This window comes from Phalacrocorax carbo, chromosome 1, assembly GCF_963921805.1.
Source record: "Phalacrocorax carbo chromosome 1, bPhaCar2.1, whole genome shotgun sequence".
Classification (NCBI taxonomy): domain Eukaryota; kingdom Metazoa; phylum Chordata; class Aves; order Suliformes; family Phalacrocoracidae; genus Phalacrocorax; species Phalacrocorax carbo.
The window spans coordinates 35,219,268-35,238,630 of record NC_087513.1 but is presented as its reverse complement, the minus strand read 5'-3'; the positions used below and the strand labels follow the sequence as shown (position 1 = coordinate 35,238,630).

General features: G+C 38.3%; 1 protein-coding gene across 2 annotated transcripts; it reads left to right on the top strand.

The window, feature by feature from the left end:
* Positions 1-10: 10 nt before the first annotated feature.
* RPAP3 (RNA polymerase II associated protein 3) lies at positions 11-18,963 on the top strand. Of its 2 annotated transcripts, none has more exons than XM_064448420.1 (17): positions 11-249; positions 2,589-2,747; positions 3,347-3,487; positions 3,971-4,093; positions 5,116-5,243; positions 5,840-5,961; positions 6,336-6,406; positions 7,352-7,480; positions 8,873-9,000; positions 11,769-11,890; positions 12,285-12,355; positions 12,465-12,581; positions 13,430-13,641; positions 14,866-15,061; positions 15,689-15,786; positions 17,238-17,338; positions 18,452-18,963. In XM_064448420.1, exons 1-17 carry the CDS (start codon positions 70-72, stop codon positions 18,541-18,543), a joined length of 2,190 nt encoding a protein of 729 aa, XP_064304490.1. In that variant the 5' UTR covers positions 11-69; the 3' UTR covers positions 18,544-18,963. The 2 variants fall into 2 exon arrangements, with proteins under 2 accessions (XP_064304490.1, XP_064304499.1); XM_064448429.1 differs by lacking the exon at positions 11-249 and adding an exon at positions 435-648.
* Positions 18,964-19,363: the final 400 nt, after the last annotated feature.

The window sequence follows — 19,363 nt, the reverse complement described above, 5'->3', positions numbered from 1 at the left end:
GGAGGGGGCGCGGCCGGGCAGCGCGGAGGGCCGCGGGCCGTGGGGTGAAGCGCGGCGGAGCGCGGGCGCATGCGCTCTGCGCACCCGCCGTTGCCTCTGGCTTTGCTGCTGCTGCCGCCGCCGCCGCCGCGGGGCCGCCGGGGCGTCGCAACTGTCCCGGCGCGGGGCCGCGGGGCCGCGCTGCGCTCCGGGGGGAGGCTCGGCCGCAACGGGAGGGCGGCCGGCGGAAAGAGGCGGGACTCGGCGCAGGTGAGGCCGCGGCGGGGGAGGCGGGAGGGAGCCCCTCCGATGGGCCTCGTTGGCAGCCCCCTCCGATGGGCCTCGTTGGCAGCCCCCTCCGATGGGCCTCGTTGGCAGCCCCCTCCGATGGGCCTCGTTGGCAGCCCCCTCCGATGGGCCTCGTTGGGAGCTCCCAGGCGGCGCCGCAGAGGCGGGCGTTGAAGCTCACCCGGGCTGGCGTTGCCCCGGCGGTGACCTTCGGCCTGAGCTCGGGCCCCCGCGGCGCGGCCCCGGCGTGGGGGTGGCTGCCGGGGCGGGCCCGCCGTCCTGCCCGGTGCCAGCCCAGCCCGTCCGCGCCGGCTGTCGGCCGGGCCGCTGGGGTAGCGCGGCTGCTCCCCTGGGGCCGCGGGGAAGGGGCAGCCCTGGCGTGTGGGTGAAACAAAGGCGGGCCTTGGCGGGGGGCTCGAACAGAACCGGCCGAGAGGGTGTGAGGGCGGCACCGCGAGGGAGCCCGCTGTCCGCGCCTGGGTTAGGGGGGTTGCGGAGCTGCGTGCAGCGAGGGGCCTCGGGCTCGGGGTGGCGGGAGCAGGCGTGCGTTACGCGCCGGTGCAAGGCGCCTTACCGTGCGGGGAGGCAAACGGCTAGGCTTAATATTAGTTTTCTACGTGGATAAGAGTATTATTTTTTGTCAGTGATAACAAGAAGAAAAGTTCAACAGATCGCAGTGTGGTTTCTTGCATCTTCTGAAGCGTCTTCTAGCTGCTGTTGGCCAGGGTGTGCGAGGCCGTGTGGAATATTTGGTGTGGCCGTGCCCAGGTTTCATGAAATTAACTGTCTAAATATTGCACAGACAGTTCAGTCTGGGCAACAGTTGTAGGTGGTGGTGGGGGAATATATAAAACCCACCTGAACGGGAAATATGATTTAAAATACCAATTTTTTGGCTTTGCCTGAAGTTTCTTTCCCATTAGTTTCAAGTGGACTAAATATTTAGAAGACTTTAGGAAAAATATATTGCTAAGGGTAAGCATGTTACCATTTAGGTATAGGAGTTAACTGAGGTGAAGTGCAGCTGGTGCATCAGGGCATCTACGCAGCTGCTTACTCCTGAGGATGAAAAAATCCTTCTGCTTTGGTAGCATGAATTCAATAGTAATTATGCAGTGTGTTTTTTCCATATTTTTGAGACTCTTGTCCATAATTAGACAAGAGTCTAGATAAGAGTCTTCTGCTGTATTGCAGAAGTCATTAGCTTCGATTGGCCTATAAATTTTTATGTTTCTTTCCTACTATGTTATTTCCTTACTGGATGTTAAAAATACATAAAAAAAAATCTAGTCCTTTTTCTTCCTTAAAAGTTTTGTGTCTACTGCTTCTATAAAGGCCTTATTTATTCGTGTGTGAGGATTGTAACTGATCCTGAAGCTTTGAGTCAAGAAGTTATAATTACCAACCATTGATAGGTTTCTTTGTCCAAGTCTGCATTTACTTAATCATGAATTATTTACTCATGATTGTTTTCAAAATATGTTTGCTTCATCCTTTCAACTTTTTGTGCTAGGGACTGTACAAATATGGGTTGGGTTTTTCTTCTGAATTGTAACCAAGGTTACAATTTTAAGGTTACTTTTTACTTGTGACTTGATATTTCTGTGGTAATAAAATGTCTTTCACTTAAGACACTAAACTTGAGACAACAAAATTTATGAAGATGACTAAGTATTAATAATTATTAAACAGTATTTTAGGGACTTGGAGGGCTCAGATATGTCAAAGAGAACATTCAAATAATTTCTGGGCTTGGAATTTACTAGGCTTCAGAATAAAACACCTCATGTGTTTACTTGTTCCTGTGCTAAAAATGTGTGCATGTTTAAGTGTACTGACTTGTAGGGGCCAAAAGTGCTTTTTGGGGGTTGGTTTGTCAGATGCCTTGGGTTCAGGTACAAGGCAACATGTATGTCTTAATTGTTTTTTTTGTTTGTATTTGGTTTTGGGGTGTGGGTGCTTTTTGTTTAGTTAAAACTTAAATGTTAACGAAGTTTTCTACATTTTGTCATCTGGGAAACACTGCAGAAATTGCTTTAAACTAAGATCACCTTGTTATCACTTTCAGGATTTTCATTGTTTTGTTGGGCCCTTTACCTTACACTTAGTTAGGAAAGCATGGCTTGCTGTTTGTTATGATATACTTTGTTTTATCTAAATAACGTGGCTTCCCTTCCTTTTTTTTCAAAGTAATTTCAATGGTGTTTCTTCTTAGTCTGTTAGTATTTAATGTTCCTGTTGTGCTACTGGAAAGCCTGTCTTGCGTGTAAGTACATACTTTCAAGTTCTCTTTAGAAAGACTTTTCCTTGAAATTTGGCAGATTACAATGAGTTCACCAAATAAAGCACTAGAACTACAGCTGCAAATGAAGCAAAATGCTGAAGAGCTGCAGGATTTTATGAGAGAATTGGAGAGCTGGGAAAAAGATATTAAAGAAGTGGATTCTGAACTAAGGAAGCAGAGTGGTGTCCCAGAAGAGGTAAAAATCACAAGTCCAGTGTCAATATTAACTCAGCTATTCATACTGTGATAGTGCATGTAATAATTGCTTTTTGCTTCAGCAAAATTACATGTGTTGACTTAAAACATCTGAGCAGAAAGTATGAATTAACCCAGCTGACTTGTTCCTCATCTGAAGCAGACCAAAGATTCCTCTGTAAACTGTTACACCAACAGAGCTATGGGGCTGTAGCATTTCAAGGTGATGGAGCCAGTAAATTTTTAATTAGTCCCAGGTAGATCTAGGAGACTGTTTCTGTCTGCAGAATCAGTATTACTTATTTATTGCTGATTTTTAACATATTGATGTTATTCTTCAGTGATACTCTGCAGAGAGTTGTTTTCTGAAACTTAACTTTGTATCATACATGTAATATTTGCTATTATTACATACTAGAAGATTTATACTTGCTGTCCTTAGTGGTTCTGCAGCACTCCTGAGAACAGCTTGCTGGATGGATTTCTAAAATAAAACTAGTCAGTAGATAGATACTGTATCTAGATATAGGTACTATAGATTCTTCAGTACAAGTGACTTTAACTTATCTGTTTTATTATAAATAAATTATTTCAATTTAGAATTTGCCACCAATTAGAAACAAGGCTTTCAAGAAAAAGAAGAAAAGCAAAAGTAAAGTCCCTTCAAAGATAACCACTGAGGAAAATAAGAAAAACAAGATCAAGTCTTATGATTATGAAGCATGGGGAAAACTTGATGTGGTGAGTTGGAATATTTGCTTGTTAACTGAGTCTTGTCCCCAGTTGATTCTGTTTTAAATAAGACTTTGTTACAGTGCTGTGAGTTCAGTCCACAAGTCTGTGTCTTACTGTGCTGGGCACTGTGTGAACCTAGAAAGTAGCGTTCTCCCAAAAATCTTATGTTTCAAGTTTGGAATGTTGAAAAATACTTGTTTTCTCCTGACTGCTCTCATCGAGCAGATTGAATTTGGCTGTAAGAAAAGAAGAATGGTTAAAAGATAGATCTATTACAAGGTCATATTTATAGTGGAATATGACTAAACACAGCTGGTAGTATTTGAGAATAGATCTCTCACTTTCAAAGTGTGGAATACTCCTTAGTGAAGAGGACTTAAGCAGTAGAGATTTTTAAAATCACACTACTAATTCTCCTAAAGTCTTACTTGTATTATTTTGCATTGTTAAATTATAATGAAGGTAATAGTTTATTTTATCTGATTTCAGGATAAAATACTTGAAGAACTTGATAAAGAAGATAGTACTCATGATTCTGCATCTCCAGAATCAGACTCTGAAGAAGATGGAATCCATATAGATGCAGAAAAGGCTCTTGCAGAGAAGGAAAAGGTTATAACATTATAAATATTTAATTGTAAAGTAGCAATTTAGATGTGGGAGCATTTATAGTTTCTTTTAAAAGATTGTCCACTGAGGTGATGCTTTTGGTGGAAGACTTGCCGGTTTGGAATTTTTTGTCTGTTTTCCCACCTGTTGTTCAAAACAGAAAATTCTCACTACATTTCTGTTTCTTCTCATCACTGATCACAGCAAAGCATGTCAGACTGTTTAATGTGCACTTGTGATGATTAATGTATTGGTGGTTTTTTGCTTTGAGAAGTTGGATTGCTATATAGAATTGTCATAGGGATCAAACTGGCATTTATCTGAACACAATATCTGAATACCCCAAACTAAATTCCTAAGAGTTTAAGACTAGTCCCTTTACGAGTCTGGTATATCTAGGAACAATGGGTGAACTCGTATGCCTGCCTTCCCTTTGTAATGGCGAGTTGGTACCAGTTCAGTTTAACCTTACTTTTGCAAGTAGAGTACAGCAAGACCTATTTCATGCTTCATTGCCATGTGAGATAGGCTAAGTTGTGTAGCAACTTCTGTGATTCTGAGAAACTTTGTTTACAACCAATCACCTAACACCATCTGTCAGTCCATACTTTTCTTCAGTAGATTTTCTTAGTTTTTTGTTTGTTTTTTAAATTGTCTGCATGGGTGACACCTGTGTTCTTTCTCTCCTGCTGTGGAAATCCCTTGATGTGTAATCTGCAGTCTACACTGAGAAATTGAGATGTCTTTGACCGTTACGTACGTGCTTGTTATAGGTTTCTGGAAATGAACTACAGATATTGAAAATCAGTACGTAATAAAACTGTAAATCATGAGAAATATTTAATGTGGATACTTAGAATATTTTAGTTAAAAGAAGTGTTTCCCAGTAAAGCAGTACTTTGAGAAATGTTAAATAAAAATGTTTGAGCATTCCAAAACACAAACTTTTAATTTTGTCACCAAAAGTTAGTAATGTGGCTGTCCACGTACAGTAATTTGCTAGAAAGACTTTTTTCCGTTCACAGGGTAATAACTACTTTAAACAAGGGAACTTTGATGAAGCTATAAAATGCTACACCAGAGGGATGCATTCTGATCCATACAATCCAGTATTGCCCACAAACAGAGCATCGGCTTTTTATAGAATGAAAAAGTAAGACTTGTATTGTTAAATCCATAATATTTTCTTCTTTGAAACACTACCTTCAGATTTTTTGTCTGGTTTTAACTCCTGATTGTAATATTTATCATGCTGTGATACAGTCTGTGTAAGACTGCTGTTGCAATGTGCTTTGCAGTTTCAAAGTAAAATAGGCATCACCAGGATAAGGAATTTGGTAGTCTCTCATCTTTTTTACCTCTGCTTTTATGCTATAAGTTCAGTCTTCTGTGTTACACTGTAAGGCTTCAAAAGAAAAAAAAAGAAAAAGAGAAATTTCGCTATCTAGTTTGCCTTTCAGCTTCAGTGAACTAATTTCTAAGGCATTAATTTGTTTTGGGGGAAGAAAGGGTTTGGGGCATTGGTTATTCTTTCTGCTGCAGTAGAGATTGTTGACCTCTGTGTTCTTTTCCTGTTTTGATGTATTCTGAATCAAGAGATGTTTAAATACTTGTTCTATGCCCCTTCTGAAGCATCTAAGTTTTCCACTTTAGAGACAACCTGTAAAGCTTCAGGGTAAGCTAAGTCACTGAAGTTTTGGGTTTTGTTACTTAGATGTGTCCAAACTAATTCATTCATATTTTTGATAGGTTTTCTGTTGCAGAATCTGACTGCAATTTAGCACTTGCTTTAGATAAAAATTACACAAAGGCTTATGCCAGAAGAGGGGCTGCTCGCCTTGCTTTGAAAAATCTTCAGGGTGCTAAAGAAGGTGAGTCTTTTCAAAATTCTTTCCTTAAAATACATAAAACTGCTCAACTACCTGCTTGCTTAAAGCTTGTGTGATTTGCTTATTTGGTGTAGGAATTTCATTTTCAATTTCTGTAAACAAAGAAATGAAATACCATATTGCATATTTTTCTGGCAAGATAAAATTTAAGCAGTGAGGCCAAACGATTGCTGTAGGTATTATCAGTTCTAGAATAATTCAGCTTTAAATGTCCTGGAATACTGTGTTCCTTGCAATATTTCAGGCTTCTTAGGTTGTTACAAAAAAGGGTTAATTCAAAAGAATGCTTTTATTTTATACTCTGGTTACTAGCTTGTAATTCCTACCTGAAACATTGTTTTCTGGTCTTGTGATAGATTATGAAAAAGTTTTAGAGCTGGATGCAAACAACTTTGAAGCAAAAAATGAACTGAAGAAGATTGATCAGGTAATAAGATTAATAGGCCCTAACATAAATTAATACACCCTGTTCAGTTTATATCTGTATGTGTTTATAATAACTGAATTCAACAGAATCTCATTTGCTTTTTCTGGTATTTGGATTTCAATGAGGTCAAAATCTGTAATTGAGTTTCTTCTGGATTAACTAGCATGAATGGAAACATCAGTGTAATAGTGGATTGGCAGACTAAGGCTGGATGTGTGTACCAACATCTCTGGGTTTTTGAGTTGTTCTGTTTGTTTTTTTAATCTTCCCTCAGATGTTTTTTCTTACTGCTGTGTTTAATGTTTTTTTCAGTCATGCTTTAGTATTTCGGTACAAGGTGCACTACATGTGAAAGAATGTGCGTTTTCTTGGCTATAGAGCTGTACTGCTGCCTGCTTGTAGTCCCACTGATTGCTGTGGTCTGCCGAACCAGAAAGTACGTTTTAAGTCTAGCAGAATGTAGTAATCTGCTGAAAGTCTGATCCCTTTCATGACAGAGAGAGAATGTTGATTATGATGACCTTAATAAATGTAGGCTCACCCGTCATTACTGTGGGAACATGCTTATACCTCTTCAGCGGTAGTTCTGAAAGTGCTTGAAAAATTTATTTTCAGAATTAAGACCCAAAGCCTCCAGTAACTGAAGATTTGTGAATTGAATATATATAGACAGGTTCCATGGGTCATTTTACATTGTGCTTCATAAATTAGATACTTTTTATTTACTGAGTAATACTCTGATTTGCAGTCCCTCATAGAAATACATTTTCGAGAACAATTTAGAATGATCTCTCCAATTTGCATTCAGCTTACAATATAGGCACTTCTGTTAAAATGATTGGCAGATTTTTGCATCTTAAAAGTTGTAGACTTTATCATAATTTACGTTATGAAAAAAATGTAAGTGGGAGAAGTACTTATTGAGGAAAAATTACATCTTCGCAGGCTTTGTCACCAAAAGAAAGTTCAGAACAGAAAGAGTTTGGAGATGCAGTCCAACCAGAACTAGCAGACAAAGAGAAGTGCATTGAAGACCAACAGCTCAAGCAGAAGGCTATTACAGAAAAAGATCTGGTAAGTCACAGGTTCTGGTGGAACAGGAGAGAACTAGCAAAGAGAAGTGTTGTGTTGTGCTATTAGCTATGCAAATATGTAAATTAAACTTGATACTGTCTGAACTTGATAAATACAGTGTCCTTGATAAACCTTATTTGCTTCCCACTTTGGGCTCTGTAGGGAGGGGAGGGGAACGGAACAGTGAGTTCTGTTTGGACTCTTCTGGAGGAGTAATTACACAAGGTAGCTTTTACAGCCCAGATTGTACGTGACAAATTTCAAATACGTAGTAAGATAAATAAAACTTGAACTGTATTTTATGAAGATCCCATTTCTCCAGTATTACATGCATCTTGACCCCAGCTTGGCCAAGTAGAGTTGTGGACAATTTCCTGTGTTTCCAAACCTCTGATTACATAGTGGAAAGTAGTTATAAAAAGGACTTCAGGGAGTGCAGGCAAGAATGACAATAAAAATGTATTTCTGGATACATGGTCTTGACTCACAGCTGGCTTATTGATGTCTCCATCTCCTCGCTGTTGGAATTAAGAAATAACATTATCAACTAAAACATAATTTTCTTTCTGTTCTCTTACCTAGGTTTTTAACTTCTGACTTTTTACCAATATTCAGGTTTCCTGTTTCCTATACTCGTTGCAGGAGGTAATTAGTAGGAAAAGAGTGAAAGCATACGCTAAGTAGGTAAAAGGAAAAAAAGTTTGAAGAGGCCACAGAAAATTCCAGTCTAGTGCAGTACTTTATTGGCAGCAGAGTTGACTCACTGTCGACATGTTCCTGGCAACATGGATCATGTCAAGTCTGAACTGTGGTCTTTGCTTTATTGCCAGTGGGCAGAGTAGTAGCGGAGAAGATAACATGGCGTTGTATTAGTACTGAGAAGCAAAAGATAATTCTAGTCTCTTGGAAACAAAAAAAGTATATGTAATTTTGTCTTATGGAGCATTAATTAGAAAATAACAGCAACATTTGGGCCCAAGTAATATTTGAGGGTAGCAGTTTCATGGATGCAGCATGATAAGGATTTGTGCAGTGCAGAAAGTCATCTTGAAAGGGGAATTGTAAAGGCTCAAATTGTGTTTAAATTCAGGAGGTACAGCATGGCTTGTCTTGCACATAAAGAGTAAAGAAAAATCAAGCTGCACTTAAGCTACACATGTAGCAGGTTTTTTTAAATCCTCAAAGTACTAGAAAAAATTAAGATACTTTTTGTGGTCTGCCTCCAAGCTTAGATATGAAGAAATATGCCATAAATATCTGCTCTGATTAGGTGTTCTTTGTGATCCATCATCTGGATATTTTGACCCTCTCTACTAAAAAGGAAAACAGAACCCCTCATTGAACTAGATTTTTCTCAACGCTATTTTTTTTTTTTTAACCTAAATGTTACAGGGTAATGGTTATTTCAAAGAAGGAAAGTACGAAGCTGCGATAGAATGTTATACCCGTGGTATAGCAGCAGATGGCACCAATGCACTTCTGCCAGCTAACAGAGCCATGGCCTATCTAAAGATTGAGAAGTAAGTAGGATTGCATGTGCTGCACTGTTTCTTTCTTTGTTGTGAACTAGATGAAGAATGATCCAGTACATTTTCACTCAAGCTCAGTTACTGTCACTCCTTTCTAGAATTCAGTATAGAATAAATTGTATTGAAAACAGTAAGGGAGAGAAAACAATGCAACATGTGTGATCTTACAGTGTATTTCATAGAAGTTCATAGAAGTTGTGAGAGAATAAAATAGCATCAGTATGAAATGATAGTTTCTAAAGTTCGATTTTTTTTTTTTATTCTTTCATGATGGTAAAATTCTAGATATTCACCTTTCTCAAAGGACCTGCCTGAAGCTTTATGTCTTTTTTGACTACAAAACCCAGTCAGCTACTAAATGTTGCACTGTAAAAAGTAGTGGATTATAACTTTGGACTTCAAAGGAAATCGATAGAAGCTTTTTCTAGAAATTGTCATATTTACAATATTTTTCTTTAACTCCACTAGTGGAGACGTATGTGTATTTAGTTTGTTTTAAATTAAGCTTTATTGAAATAATCCAGTAACAGTAGGAAATGCATGCTTCCTAGCAAATGGTGGAAATTCCTTATGACCATTTTTGAAGTCTGTAACTTTTTTTTTAATCCCTGATGGTATGGTAGCTTAAAGCTTTTCAAACAGGAAGCATGAGAAGCAGAGGGCTGAGCATTATGTTGGTCATCAGTTGTAACATGATGTGGCTGGGTATCTGTAGAGACAATACATTGATCTCAGATTATGAGATTCTAAAATAGGTTACTCAGGTAGTATTTCTGATGCAACATTTGTAATTTAGTACTGAAGCCACAGATCATAATCAATCATAATGCAAACAAAGATCATAATGCAAACAGAGTTCTCAGAAAATCAGAGGAAGTGATACTTTAATTGAATGACCAAGGAAGAAAATTGATTCTGTATGATATTTCACTGTATCATGGGTCTTTAGATTTCAAAGACGACCCAAACATAAAATGCAACAGAAGCTCACTGGTGGTATTATAAACCTGTAGAGCTGATGATAACTGTAAAAAAAAAAAAAAAAAAAAAAAAAGCCAAACCCAAACAAAAACACTCTTCCCATAAATTTAAGGATAGATTGAAGGAGGAGGAGATGACTGAATGAAAATAATTTAACAACCTGGGGAACTACAGGTGTGTCAGTCTGGCCTCTGTGCTAAGCAAGGTTATGGAGTGGTTCATCTTGAGAGCCATCATGCCAGCATGTAGAGGACAGCGGCCCAGTCAGTATTGGTATAGGAAAGCCAGGTCCTACTTGACTAACCTGACCTCCTTCTATGACAAGGTAACCCACTTAGTGGATGAGGGAAAGGCTGTGGTTGTTGTCTACCCAGACTTTGGTAAAGCCTTTGACACTGTTTCCCACAGCATCCTCCTGGGGAAACTGGCTGCTTGTGGCTTGGACAGGCGGACTCTTTGCTGGGTAAAAAACTGGCTGGACAGCCAAGCCCAGAGAGTTGTATTGAATGGAGTTAAACCCATCTGGTGGCTGGTCACAAGTGGTGTTCCCCAGGGTTCATTGTTGGAGCTAGTTTTGTTTTATATCTTTTATCAGTGACGTGGATGAGGGGATCGAGTGCCCCCTCAGTAAGTTTGCAGGTGACACCAAACTAGGCAGAAGTGTTGATCTGCTTGAGGGTATGAAGGCTCTACAGAGGGATCTGGACAGGCTGGATTGCTGGGCTGAGGTCAGTTATATGAGGTTTAACAAGGCCAAGTGGTGAGTCCTGCAGTTGGGTCACAACAACCCCAAGCAATGCTATCAGCTTGGGGCAGAGTGGCTGGAGAGCTACCGGGTGGAGAAGGACCTGGGGGTGCTGGTTGACAGCTGGCTGAGCATGAGCCATCAGTGTGCCCAGGTGGCCAAGAAGGTCAACAGCATCCTGGCTTGTACCAGGAATAGTGTGGCCAGCAGGAGCAGGGAGGCGATCATGCCCCTGTACTTGGTGCTTGTGAGGCCACACCTTGAATCCTGTGTTCAGTTTTGGGTCCCTCAGTACAAGAAGGTCATTGAGGTGCTGGACCATGTCCAGAGAAGGGCAACGAAACTGGTGAAGGGTCTAGAGCACAAGTCTTAATGAGGAGCAGCTGAGGCAGCTGGTGTTGTTTAGCCTGGAGAAGAGGAGGCTGAGGGGAGACCTTATTGCTCTCTACAACTACCTGAAAGGAGGCTGTAGTGAGGTGGGGGTCGGTCTCTTCTCCCAAGTAACAAGCAAGAGGACAAGAAGAAATGGCCTCAAGTTGCACCAAGGGAGGTTTAGATTGGATATTAGGAAAAACTTCTTCACTGAAAGAGTTGTCAAGCATAGGAACAGGCTGCCCAGGGAAGTGGTTGAGTCACAGTCCCTGGAGGTATTTAAAAGACGTGTAGATGTGGTGCTTAGGGACATGGTTTAGTGGTGGACTTGGCAGTGCGAGGTTGATGGCTGGTCTTGATGATCTTAAAGGCCTTTTCCAGCAATTATTTTTCAGAGAAAGTTAATTTCTCTGTCCTGATACAAAGAGAGAGCAGTGTGTCATGACAATACCAAAAGATTTGGCTGAAATTTCAAGGTGCTGAGAAATCATATTTTGTATGTTTACTTTTATTTTACATTTTAGCTCAGTGGTGTGTATTTATATGTCTACAGGTAATTAAGGTCTGTCTTCGTATTAATTGTTTTGGGTAGCTCTGTCTCTTCAGTAGAAACTGCTTCTTTTGAAACTGATTACTAATTTTATGCTACTCTTTTGCTGAGATATCAAGAGGCAGAGAATGACTGTACACAAGCTCTGCTCTTGGATGCTTCCTATTCTAAAGCCTTTGCCAGAAGAGGAGCTGCCAGAGTTGCTCTTGGAAAGCTAAAAGAAGCTATGCAAGGTATGACTGTTAATTAGCATAAATGTGATAGATAAGAGATGAGTATAAAGACATCCTGATATTTTTTCATCTTCTAATAGCAGTTAAATCAATTGCTGACTAATTGAGGTTATCAGGTGGGGTATTCTTGTGTTTCACTGAATATGTATAAAACCTTTTGTGGTATCCACATGATTGGAAGATGATTTTGTGTGAAATCACAACTATTGTTGCTTAGGATAAGTAGTAAGAAATAGTTTGAAAAATTTGTTTAAAACTAGGTCATGACATAAGCATTATGATGACTTAGCTGCCTTTAATTATTTTAGAGCTGTGAAAGGAAAATAGAAGGTTTAAAAATTTACCACTTTAACTTCAAAAGTGTACAGTTTTCTTATGTTGTTTTTTCACTCAGATTTTGAAGCTGTTCTGAAGTTGGAACCTGGAAATAAACAAGCAATAAATGAACTCACTAAAATAAGGAATGTATGTATACTTCTGATTTTTTTTTTGTAAGTCTATAGTAGTAGAATGTTTTCATTTATAATTATTCCTCAAACTCTTGGTCTTTTGGACAACTTACCATTTTTTTCAGGAATTAGCTGAGAAAGAACAGAAGAGTCATCAAGAATATCCTGCAGTATTGATAAAAGAAACGGAAATAAAAAATATAGTGAAGCTGATTGATAATCCATTACATGTGAAATCAACAGTAAGTTGTTTGTTGTGAGTTGCTTTCTATAATGATGGGGAAAGTAGAGCTTAAAGTTAAAATCCACTTCTTGCTTGTTTATGTAGGCTGACTTCTGACAGATATATCTTGCCTGTGGAAAGCCCAAAATTTATAGATTTAGTGTCTTGATATTTTTCAAGAGCATAACTTCAGCATTTCCACGTGTGTGGAAATTCTTTATTTTTCGTGCCCCCCCTCCCCCTCCCCCCCCCCCCCCCCCCCCCCCGGTGCTTCTATATGACTTGTGAAGGCGGTGTTAGGTGATGGTCAAAAATAATTAGTGTTCATGAAGAAATCAAACTTTAGTTAGCATGTCCTCTAGGGGTAGAATTAATTACCTTATGATGTATGTAACTTGGTCAACCAGCAAGGCTGAGTTACAAATATTTATCAGCTCAGAATTTTAAGTTGAGGGTGAAGGCCTATGTTGCTGGATACTTAATTTGTTTAGCTAAATTACAAAGCTTGACCAGGTCATTGGTCAAAATATATGGTGGTCCTTGCCCATTCAACCTTAGAGGAAAAAAATAAACTAATTTATTATTATTATTATTGGGAAAACAGGAGGCAGGTTCTGAGATCCTCTAGAGGAATAAAATGCTAGTTTATAAGGGTAAAGCAATAAAATCATCATATAAGGCTGCCCAGAGAATGTAATGAAGTTTTCCTTTTTTGCCATTTATCTTTATTGAAAGTATCTTCCATGTGCACCACCACACATGAAACTGGTTTTCATGAGATTGATTTTAAATTAAGCATAGCTGTTTATCTGGGGCCTGAATATACACTGATTTTAAGGCACATGACATGAAGTATTGTCTGTTTAGAAACCTTTGCGAAGAATAGCCATTGAAGAAATTGATGATGACACACCGAATAGCGATTTGCCCAGCACTACTTCTTTAGTCAATAACTGGAGGAATTCAGTGAGTGTCGGAACAACAGAGAATCTAGATCAGGACGATCAGTTGACTACAATGGACATTCCAAAAGCAAAGCACTTGAAAATAGAAGAAATCAGTGATATGTCACCATTACAGTAAGTATAAAAACTCTGATCCTGTTTTTAAAAGGTAAATGTAGTTGAAATGTAATCTTCATTTTCAGATTTCTGCATGTGGTATCAAACATTTTGGAGAACTCGGATTAAAAAGAAAATATTGAAAGAAACTGCAGTTCTTGCATGCCTGCTTCCTTGATCATGTAGTGGTTGAAACAAGTATGATCTATTTAGTGTCAGATGGAAAACTAATCCTGTTCTTATACTTCAGGTATAAAAAAATTAATAATATTTTCCCATATGCCATACTGTCTTCCTTGTGCAATCCATCTTCCCTAGCTGTGATTTTTATTTGTAATGGTTTAGAGTAGACTCTGAGCAGAGTTCAAACGTTATTTGCACACCAGTTGCGTGAGAGAAAAGGAGCAGATGAGAGTGCCACCACTCTTTCTTCTGCTGAGTAGGCAGCCAATAACTTCAGGCTCCCTCAGAGTTCCCAAGTTCCGCTGTGTTAGCCAGGCAACCTCACGTATGTCTGGCTGAAATTACGCTGAGGTATAGAAGCCACTATCCCTGATAAGAATTGGAACTCTACTTGTTGTCTGCTTAGGAAAGCTCTGTGTGCATCGGTATCATCTGACTGTGTTAATAGTAAATACTTCTTATGGAATTGTAATTGAAGTATTTGTGAGAAATGCCAACACACACGCACTCTTGAGCTCAGTCAGATGGATTTACTGAAGAAAAAATTATATTTCTTAGCCATTTTATAACTTCTGAAAAATAAATGGACTTAACTGACAAATTGCAGTGCAAAAAATAGCTCCACTGTAATCACTGTTGAAAACGGTTTGTTCATTTGACATGGTTATTGTTTTGCATCTGAAATTGTAGTGTTTTTTGCAGCTGTGTACAGTAGAAATCTGTACCATAAAATGCAGTTATTTCCAGAAACAAAGCAGAGAAAGGTTGAGTTTATTTGTAAATATTTACAGGTAAGTTTTTATAGAAAATTAAGTGTGTATATATATATATATGTATATATAAAGTATACTTTATATATATAAAGTATATATGAATTAAGTATAAAGCCTCCATAATTTGAAGGGTAGTTTTTTTAGATACCTGCTTGAACTAGAATACATTATTTGTAAAAGTTCTGATTGTATTTTTGATTCTTAAGGAATTAAAAGGTAGCCAGTTCGGTCTGTGCAGGATTTTCATGAGTGTTTTTCTTGATTATGTTTCAAAATATCTCTGCAGGCTTCCTGCTAGTGCAAAAAGAATTTCATCAACGTTGCATCCATCTTTCCCTGTGAACAAAGAAAGAGAAGAAGACATGAAAAGGTCATTTGGATCTGCTCCTTCAGTCCCTGCCATTCCTGCAAATTCTTTCCAGCTTGAGTCTGACTTCAGGAAGTTGAAAGACTGCCCAGAAAATATGTATTTGTACCTGAAGGTATGAAATGTAGTATTGATTGACAGTGCTTGGACAGTTTCTTCAACCAACACTGAATAAACAACACAAACTTAGGTAGAAAGGGTAGCTATGCTTAGTGTCTTGACCATGTACAGTAGCCCCTTTCTTTAATTGCCTTCACATAATACTAAGTAGTTTGATCCACATTTATTTCTCCTCCTTGTGCCTGACTTTTCACTTACCTCACTTTGAGTGCAGTCTCTGCATAATCTGTCTCTTCTTTCAGACTTAGGCCCTTATTCTGTAAACACTTAAATACATTAGTAACCATGTTAAACTCTAATTTTTCAAATGAATGCTTCTAGGGTAATTAGACATAGCAGCATTCTGAAGAAATGCTTGAAACACATCAGTCTACTTAATGTGTACTTCTGCTTGTATGTATTTCACAAAAAGTTTGCTTAGAATCTTTAGCAATCATCACCACAAAAAAAAAAACAAACAACAAATTAATGCTTAACTTCAAATAGTGCATGTGATTTGTTTCTTTTTTTGCTTTCATGCACCTCAGCATTGTCCAAGACATCCTAAAAACTTATTTCTAATTCTCACGACTCAACTGTATTTTTTTGCCTAAAAATAACGTTAGTTTTTTTTTTTCCAAAGCAAATAGAGCCTTCCTTTTATCCGAAACTGTTCCAGAAATCCTTAGATCCAGACTTGTTTAACCAGATACTGAAAATTCTACATGATTTCTACATTGAGTAAGTTTAAGTCCTTTGTTTTGCAATAAGCAGTGTTATTCTGTTTTCTGGGCTTTTTGGTTGTGGTTTTTTTTTTTGGGGGGGGGGGGGGGGGGGGGGGGTGTTGGGGTTTTGGTTTGGGGTGGGGTGGGGTGTTTTGCCTTTTTTTTTTTCCTCCCTAGCACCATCCTTGGGCTTACAAAATTATTTCCAGCATGCAGCATTACATGATCATGATGCAATAATTGGAATGATTCAGTAGTTCCTTCTTAAGAAATTAAACATACTGTCAAAAATCAGATAGAAAAGAGGTAAAGAAATAAATAGCCTTTACTCTGTTGTTGAATTCAGTTCTGCTAAATCGCATTAGAAACAGAATATTAGACTGCATGAAATAATTTCTGTTCGTATGAGTGTGTATATTCTGTTATCGCATATAACTGCATATTAGCTTCCTATATTAACTGTCTAAAGCTGAGAAATCCAGAGGGTTTCATTTTTGTGCAATGTTTATCGTGATGCATTCTGACTTCTAATTACCTGGTAGCATTTTACAGTAGCCTGTACTAAATGTGTATCGGAGCTAGAAGTTCTGATAAGGCATGACCTGACAATTATTTTTGAAATTTCTATCCCTGCTATAATTTGAGGCTTAAAGTTCACTTTGCCTGTCAGTGTGCTGCTTCTCTGAATTACTCTGCCTGAAGAGCACGCATTCAGAATGTTTTTAGGGTGTTGTCTTATGGAGAAAAGCAAATGTAAATGAATGTTAGCCTTTTCCTTGGTTTCTTTAAAAGTAAATATCCATCATGTGGGTGAAACATGACATCCTAAGAGATACGGCCTACATTTGGTGGTATGACATATAGAGGCTAGGAAGATGAAATTATTTGCAGTAAGGTAAAAGGCATTTCTTCTGGAGGGAGACAGGACAAGTTATGAATGAAAGAAAAATATTTGTTGTTAGTATTTGTAACAAAGACAGTGCCTGTTTACTGCTGACTAGAATGTAAAATGAATACAATCTAGGAATTTTATGTATGGATAAAAATGATGGCAACTGTAATGCAGTGCGCTTTGCTGAGCTTCCTATGACCACAGGTGCCACTTCCCCTCACACATCACTATATGTATAAAAACGGTAAAGTTATGGCAAGGTATAAGCATTAAATCATACAATAGCTATTCTGTACATGAACAGCAGTCAGTTTGGATCAGTCTAGGTTGTTACATTTCTTCCCCCTTGCCCTGTATTAGAAGGATACTTGAATAAAGATTTCTGGATGTTGACTTCATTCTGGGTGAATGAACAGGAAAGATGAGAAAGGCAGGGAATATGGGGGAGAGAGAGAGAGAAGGGAGTTCCATTGGTTCTTTAATCTCTCGTTCCTCAAGTCTTTAATATTGCTTGCAGCTACTGAATCTTTCTAATCAACAGTAGTTATTTTGATATTTCCAATAATCTTCTGCAGGAAAGAGGAGCCATCGCTCATCCTTGAAATCCTCCAGAGGCTATCTGAATTAAAAAGATTTGATATGGCAGTAATGTTTATGTCAGGCTCAGAGAAAAAAGGTAAGTAATTCAGTAGTGTCTTTCAAACTTCGTGATATTATAGAACCTAGCAAGAAATATGTAAAATGTAGTGCTAATCTTGTTGTTTATTCTGGGTAACAGTCAGTAAAGGTTAGTTGTCTAGTTTTTTGATTGTTTTAGAAGTCAATAAGAGGATCATGTAACTTTTCTTAGTCTTTTGATTTCTTATTAATTGTTAAAACTTGAAAACTTACAGCTAAATACTTCTGATTTTATCAGTAGTGCCACTGCATTTTAGTCTGATAAAGTAAGCTTCACTAGCATTTCAGTTTACAGCTGGTAATGTTACAAAAATATGAATTTGTATGAAATCTTATCTGACATGCAAGGTATCCAAATTACACATTTTTTGTAATTTACAACCATTTCCTCGCAATCCTGACGTTACTGGTGGCAAAAAGAATGCAAACAGCTCTAAACCACCCAGCCTGTTCATCTCTGTCCTGTTCTTGAAGCATCACTTAGATTAGTTTGCAATTCAGGTTGACATTGCCTTGGGTTCCTGGTTTATAAAAGTGTTTTATTTCTCAGACATTTTCTTTATTTAGCACACCAGACAGACTATATAACAGTGAGACACTGACAAGCAAAACATTTCGCTGGGACCAAATAATGTCAGATTTACTATCAACAGCTGAGTTTCACTAATAACCATTATACTTTCAAAATTTTTATATGTGAATCTTCTTAAAATTGCTTGTTTGACTTACTGAAGCACAAGTAAATTCCACTTATGAATTGCATTCACGCCTTTAACCTGATGTAAGCTTTATCTGCCATCTGGCATTAACTTTTATCTTCTGCATTTAATGGCATAGTGCCAAGATTGTAAAAGCTGTCTGTTTATGTTGTCAGGATTGTATACCTGTTTAAGGAAATGTTAGGTGGCTTGTGGGCATCAAAACAAAGTGAGAACTTCCCTTTGCTACTTTTTTTCATCCTCTCAGTAGTTCTAAAAATTTACTTGTGTTTCAGCTATATAATCCAACTCTCACTGAGGAAAGAGCTTACCTTAACTTAAGGTAATCCCTGATTTACCCAAAGAGTGCAACTCACAAAAATAACAGTTCATGTTGGGAATTTCTTTTACAGTTACACAAGTGTTGTTCAATCATTTGAACCATATGGGATTGAAAGATACTTCTGTGGAAGAGTTGGAGAAGAAATACGGCATTTTCTCTTAGTGAGATGACTGATGTGTAAATTTCTGTTTCTGCACTTCTTTCATATGGAAATCATCTGAAGAAGCCTATAAAGACTGGAATTTTGCTGCTTTTTTATAAGTAATGAAACTCTTGGTTTAGCCAAATGGCAAGTGCCTGAAGAAATAATTGTCTAGTTCTGCAGGTACATTTGCTTTCCAGCACCCGAAACAGGTCTACACTGTCTTCAGTAGAATCTGTTTGCCTAAAAAAATAATTGGGCAGATTGGCATTCAGGATTTGGACTGTAGAGAGAGATCTTTATTAAAAGGAAAAAAATATTTATAAATATGTCTTTGGTAAGAATCAAATGGTGTATATTAGAAATGTGCATGTTTTTTATTTTAGAAAATAAACTGAACATTGAATTGAAGATAATTAAAAAAAATCCTTTAAAACTTAGTAAGGTGCCTAAATCATTCTTCTCTAAGGACACACATGTAATATGCAACATGTAATAGGCAAAGTGAGCCTGAGGTATGATTGTGAAAAAAATCCAGAATTCTTTTGAGTTTACCCAAAAGCTGAGTTTTTAGCATTGACAGCTGAGATATTCCTGTGAACCTCAACTGTAATTGCAGAATAGAAGGAAGCAAATACTGTAGAATTAAACTAAAAGTATAGGGAAAACCGCTTCTTGTTGTCTTTGGAGAGTACTTCTAAAATACTCTGGTGAAGCTTACTGTTAGGGTTGGTTGTCCTAATCAGGTAAAGCTGTTAAGAAGCCTCAGGAAGCTAAGCAGAATACCTTTCCAGTATGAAGAAGACAATGGCATGAAATCACCTGAAATTCATTGAGGAC

What these genes read in the sequence shown, in the direction of transcription:
- RPAP3 (XM_064448420.1), top strand. Translation starts at nt 70, where the DNA reads ATGCGCTCTGCGCACCCGCCGTTGCCTCTGGCTTTGCTGCTGCTGCCG. An exon ending in CTCTTGCAGAGAAGGAAAAG is followed by an intron (nt 4,094 to 5,115) that starts GTTATAACATTA and finishes TTCCGTTCACAG; the next exon opens with GGTAATAACTACTTTAAACA. An exon ending in AACTGAAGAAGATTGATCAG is followed by an intron (nt 6,407 to 7,351) that starts GTAATAAGATTA and finishes ACATCTTCGCAG; the next exon opens with GCTTTGTCACCAAAAGAAAG.